This window comes from Punica granatum, chromosome 4 (genome assembly GCF_007655135.1).
Source record: "Punica granatum isolate Tunisia-2019 chromosome 4, ASM765513v2, whole genome shotgun sequence".
Taxonomy (NCBI): domain Eukaryota; kingdom Viridiplantae; phylum Streptophyta; class Magnoliopsida; order Myrtales; family Lythraceae; genus Punica; species Punica granatum.
Genome location: NC_045130.1, coordinates 36,644,892 through 36,651,052, shown reverse-complemented (window position 1 = coordinate 36,651,052; position 6,161 = coordinate 36,644,892). Strand labels below are relative to the sequence as shown.

The window sequence follows — 6,161 nt, the reverse complement described above, 5'->3', positions numbered from 1 at the left end:
ATTCAGAGTATTTGGGAGAAATCCAACCTACTGTTCATAGGTTGTATATTGGTATTTATACTGTAATTGTGTACAAAAATATGAATACAAGTATGGAAAGTGTATCAAATTGATTATACACAATTAATGACTTGTTATCTATGGCTATCTTTCCCTATAGAAGGCTTTCAACTATGCCATCTCCCTCCCACGCATGATGAATCGGGACTTGTCAAATATTCAATTGCATTATTGATTGATTCTCATCTGGTTCACTACTAAATAGATAAACCTCGTGCTCTCGTTCTCTGTCTCTTTAGAGTATAATAAATGGTTATAAATCCCATCTAGTTCATCTAATAAACAACGAGAGTATACCAGATACATGGTCCAGCTAAATCGGAGCAGGTTTGTTCACCGGGGAAAAAAATAAGAAAAAAATAATTAGGAGTCAGGTTTTGTAATGTCATTGATTTGTTGATGTTCCTCTACTCCACAGATGTCTTCACCCGTTTAGATTATGTGGAACTCACTTCGGGATTGGGGACTCGAAAGTTCTTGACATCTCGTGTTTCTATGATCAGCTGGTGTCACAACCATATTAAAATGAGGATGAAAATTACGATAGATTTTTAATGTTCTATACCCAATCTATGCTGATGAAATTGTGCAGGAAAGCCAGTTCTGGAAGCTGTAGCATGATGATCCGCCAGTTCTGAAATATCAATTAGGAAGTAGGTTCAACAAAATTAAGGGGCAAACAAATTATTCGTGCTCTCTAAGAAGTGCAAACCTTAAGGCTGCGGCATAGAGATCATTGGAAAATCGAAGATCCTCTCCTCTTTTATGAAGTTCGCTTGATGCATGTTGTTGTACCTTTGCCTCGAAGTGATCTAGTGCAATCCGAGCTGTTGAAGGCATGTATCAACTCGAGCTTTTCTATGGAATTCAGATGCTCATTTGCCTGGATAAGACCCTTTACTTCTTCCTTCATCTTTCTCAAGCTCCTCCATGTATTCCTCCTGCTGTCCACAGAAATATTCCAAACTTTTACTTTTGAATTTAATCAAAACTCTGCCACAAGCACGTTTTTATCATAAAAGTTTTCGTTCAATATAGAAAAGTATAATGGGATATAGAGAAGGCAAGCTGGTTGAATATATACATTGAATCCATTGTTAATTGCTATTTCCATATAATCGTAGTCCTGGACACAAATATTGTAGTTAACAATTCGTCCAGTGACTGCAGGCTGGTCATGGTCAGTTCTCATGGCTCAATGACATATACGATGGGTGCGCCCTTGAGGAGATATTGGTGGCCATGGGTTTTGGCCTATTGAATGAACATATACGAGGAAGAATAAGACCATGGGAAGGAGAAGGAGGGTAAGGCTTGATTAATTAAAGCCATGGGGCTAAGCCTTAAAGCTGTCTCACTCTCTTCTCCGATTTTCTGTGGCTAGCAGAAGGTGTAGGACTCACGTATTTATAGGATAAATGAGTTCATATATCCCCTCTTAACTCTGAGGAATTACAAACAAGCAAGGAAGTCAGAAGGCAATAATTCTACTGATGAAGGATGCGAATGACTGCTTGAACACGACCAAAGTGTTTTACCCAGGTTACATTTTATTAGTCGATACCAGTTTATGATCCAATCACCACCTGATTAAATAGGTATATAGAAAACCTTAATCGACAAACCAGATGATCCAAAAGCCTAGAGTATACATGCCGTCGTTAATGTTTCAATTATTGTGAATTTGGGAGCAGAAGTCACCCATGTTGATTAGACTCCTGGCTTGGACTAGAAATAGGTTTGGCTCAATTACTATAATCAAGAAGATTTATGGCTAATATCAACATTATAAACACCTATATAAATGAAGTGGGTGCTTCTTGTCCGTCCACAATTGTAATTAGTCATCTAATTGACCATACCAATTGTGACTTAACCGAATATAACATTTTTTTGTTTTTGTATGAAACAGATATACAACATCGACATGCATGCACCGCTCCATTTATGGGCTTAATACTTGCAAATGGTCAAGTCTACTTTACTCCATTTAGGACGGCGGTTGATTCATATATGATTTTTTATACAAAATATACAGAAGAATTATGATTTTGATTACCAAAAAAACTAAAAAAACTGATCAGTTTTTTGGAGCTCAGTCTCGATGACATGAAGTAGCAGTCCAACGCATGCAACGGGTTAAGGTTGTGCCCGCGGGCACGAGTATTTTAGCACGAGGGTTGCGGATGGGGCTGCACGGCTAGGGCCAAAGCGAAGGTGGTATCTCGGGAGTCTGTAATTGTAAATCAATCAATGAATTGTTACAAGTCGTGTTCCCTGAAAAAAGATCATAATATGAGGGAAAATAATTTGGAAATACTCTGAAAATATTATAAATTCAGAAGTCAAATTATGATTACATTCTTAATCTAATTTTTGTTATATATCGTACAGCTAGCAGTAGCAAATCATGATCTGATCGTACTTTAAATTGAGACCACTACCCAAAATAATATTCCATGCTTATGGACCATTATGTAACTAATACATCGGAACTGGCTGGATCAGAACGGAGTTGAGATGCTCTTTGGTCTCCCTGTCAGGAATACCGTGCCCATCCCCGTATTGGTAAAAGCATTGAGAAGCCCGTGCAAGATCTAGACACGCGCCCACGAAAGTTTCCGAGAGCGGGTAGTGATCGGCCATATCCTCATTCAAGTTCTTCCAGGTTTCACGTATAAGATCCTTGATGTGGTCCCGAGCGGCTTCTTCTGAACATCCTGTCTCGTTCATGTAGCACTCCACCGACTTCAAAACATCCCCCCTCGCTAGCTCATGCTGCAATCAACCAGTTAGATCGTAAATTTCATTTAGGCATCCCTGCCATATATTTATCTATCTTTACGTGATAGCTATGAAATTTGATCCAGCTACATACAACAGTTTGGATACTTTAGGACGAAGCTAACTGTTGCATATATGGGCGTATATATATATATATATATATATGCGTACCGACGATGTGCCCAAATCATTGCTGAGTCGAACAATCAAGGACGAAGAGAGCATTATCCTGGGTATTTCGGAAATGGAATCGAGTGTCTCAGCTGTTAATGTGTCTGTTGTAGCCAAAAAAACACATTGCAGCAGAAGAAACCCTCCGACGGTTGTTACGGCCGAGTTGAGATACTCCTTCAGTGTCGGAGGCTTCAAGCCCCGGTGATACCACTTCGCCTCAACCAAATATGCTTTGCATTGATCGGCCCACTGATACGAAATGTGTTGACCAAATTAAAAAACAAGTTCAACTTTTTGTTCAATTGAACCACGACTATAGTATACACTTTATGTTACTGGTCTAAAGTGAGAACTATATATAGAGTATGTCTTACCATTTTTCGAAGATATGGGATGATGTTGATGCCACGTTCTATCAACACTGAAAGGCCAATCTCGTTCGTGGTGTTGTACAAAGCCAAGAAACAGGTTTTTATCGTATATGGAAGCTTGTCAATGCCAGTAATATCCCATCTATTCAAACATATATATAATCATGTATCAATTAGAGATGTGTATGTGTGTATATGTCTCTTTTCCAATGTAATTATATGCAATATTTTACAGGTAGACAATTATATAATTTGGAGAAAGACCTGTTTACGAAATCTGTCAAGAGTTCGAGTTCTTCCAGCAAGCCATATACGTCGTAAACATCATCAATCATCGTTATCATGGAACCCAATTTGGTAGTTATCGCTCGGGCAGTTTCGCACTTTGGTTCGAAAACCATAAGAATACTCCATAGGTAATGTTCCAAGAGTCTATCCCTGAAGATGCTCAACTTGGTAATGCCCAATTCCTCCCACCACCTACGAAATACTTCAATCAATTAATTGCTCTAAAAGATTATTTATAATAGTTAATCTTCATCGTGACAAAAATTATGTAAGTTCATCCGATGATGTCTTGGTTAAATTATAATTATGTACCTTGCCAATTTGCTAACTTCCTTCATGTAGATTGATTGCACTATGTTGTAGTCCAATTTTGCTAATTTAAGCAACGTACGGTTTATGCTGGTTTCTTCCTCGTACACCGGCATGAACCATCTTGCCTCCAATCTGTTGGTCCTCCAGTGAATGGGCATGTCTAGGGCGTGATCTACTTTCATGGCCAATCTCTTTGGCAATTTATCTTTGTCCAATGCCTTCAAACAGGTAGAAGAGAACTCCATGGCTTTATCAATGATGGTTTCGCCTTTCAGTCCATGGAATGAAGCTTCATAGAGACTCAGCAGGCCCTCCACATTCTCCTCTAATGATTCCCTAAAACTGCCGGTCTCGTCCACGAAACCTTTGAAGACATCTAGATTCGAAGAAGGTGTCATCAAAGTCAACAGGACCTGAAAAACTAACCTAATAATAAATTGGAAGGTGCCCATACCTTGAGATACATGATATCCATGCTGCCTTAGAAGCCTAAATCGTAGGGCTATGGCATAGATATCATCAGAAAATCGAGAATCCTCTGCTCTCTGATGAATTACATGCAATGCATGTTTTATCTCCGCCTTGAATTGGTATTGCAATCCGAGCCGATGAACAGCATCTATCAGCTCGAGTTTTGCTAATGGATTCTCTTGATTTGCCTTGGTGAGATCTTTCACATCTTCCTTCATCTTCTCAAGCTCCTCTTTGTAGTCCTCCTCCTGCATCTCCAGCAAAGCTTGTTACTGCGGTGAAAATAAGTACCGGACTAAATTCTTCTCATAAATAATTTAGAGGAACACATTTGACAACATTTTCTTGTGAAAAATGTTTATGCTCATAACCATTATTTACTAAAAGCTCTGTCTAAGGACTTCCAATTTCAATACAGAGAAGAACGACGAGTGCAGTTGAGTTTTAGATAATTTAATTATACGTTGAACCCATTGTTGAGCGATTGCATAGAGCCGTAGTCCCACAAATTAGGGTGATAGCTAGCGTTGCGTCTGATGACCGGCTGATCATTATGCTCAATTGATCTCGAGGAGAAAGAAGGAGCTGGGGGATGAGAGTGTGAGCGCTGGGAGACGGACATGCCTTTGGTAACAATTAGAGCCATAATATGGATTGAGCTTTTAGTTTAACCTCTCTCACTCTCTGGTTCCTCCTCCTACTGCGAGGAGCAAAAGGTGAAGACGGGCACCTATTTATATTGAAAATTAGGAGTTCATATCCCCTTGGTGATATCAACACTAATAAAATACTATTAATAATTGAATCTTTAGCCTGGACATGAATTCATACTCTTATGTCGGTCTGAAATACTTGTCCATGTGTCACGTGACAATGGGCCAGACCTTGGCATGTAATAAATGGTCACGACACCATTCTTTCTTCTTAGAGTTACATAATACAAATTTCATGATATCATTATAATCAAATGGTCACGTATAACCCAAAAAAGAAACATTAGATGGTCACGGGATCATTCTTTCTTCTTAGAGATATTATGACGACAAATCAAATGGCTTGTCGGAGCGTCCTCCTGTGGGCCATTTCATCGTCCGCTAGTACATGAGATCGAGGGGCTACTTCAGAAGGATTGGGACGTCTAGATTTGTCATGTGTGTTTCGTGAGGGAAACTTTTGTATAGATTCGGCTTGCCCGACGTACCATTTTTCAGCCTATCGGCATTCAAGTCCTTAATTATGCTCCTAATGGTTTAGGATTGCTACTGTTAGGAGATATTGTAGGGGTCATCACAGCCCGTTTTTATTCTTTTTTTCGGTGTAAACCCTGATATCCGGAAGTCCAATTGAACTTCAACTAATCCAGTCGAGCCGGGTTGACCCACTAAGGGATAAAACTCTATCAGAGTGGATTTTATACATTCACGAGGACTGAAACCTGAGATCTTGCTTAAGCGGAACAAACGCCGAACCGCTTAAACCAAAAGACGTTGCTTTTAGCTCAATTTCTCGTCCAGTTATACTCTCGTGGTTTTTCTAGGTACAATAAGTCGGAATAAAAAATGGAATGAAAATTTTTTGCTTTTGTTTGGTTCGATAAGGAACCAGAGATCCATTGCATTTGCTTCAATTTGGCTCATCACCTAAGAATTGGAATTAATTTTTCAAATTTAATAATTGTTTGTAAATTGTAATATATCAGAT

General features: G+C 39.1%; 1 protein-coding gene across 1 annotated transcript; it reads right to left on the bottom strand.

The window, feature by feature from the left end:
* Positions 1–2,388: 2,388 nt before the first annotated feature.
* LOC116205925 (terpene synthase 10-like) lies at positions 2,389–5,180 on the bottom strand. Its single transcript, XM_031538626.1, has 7 exons — positions 4,924–5,180; positions 4,444–4,708; positions 3,990–4,365; positions 3,654–3,869; positions 3,393–3,531; positions 3,016–3,267; positions 2,389–2,838 (listed from the first exon to the last, which is right to left on the bottom strand). Exons 1-7 carry the CDS (start codon positions 5,104–5,106, stop codon positions 2,542–2,544), a joined length of 1,728 nt encoding a protein of 575 aa, XP_031394486.1. The 5' UTR covers positions 5,107–5,180; the 3' UTR covers positions 2,389–2,541.
* Between the last annotated feature and the right edge of the window lie 981 nt (positions 5,181–6,161).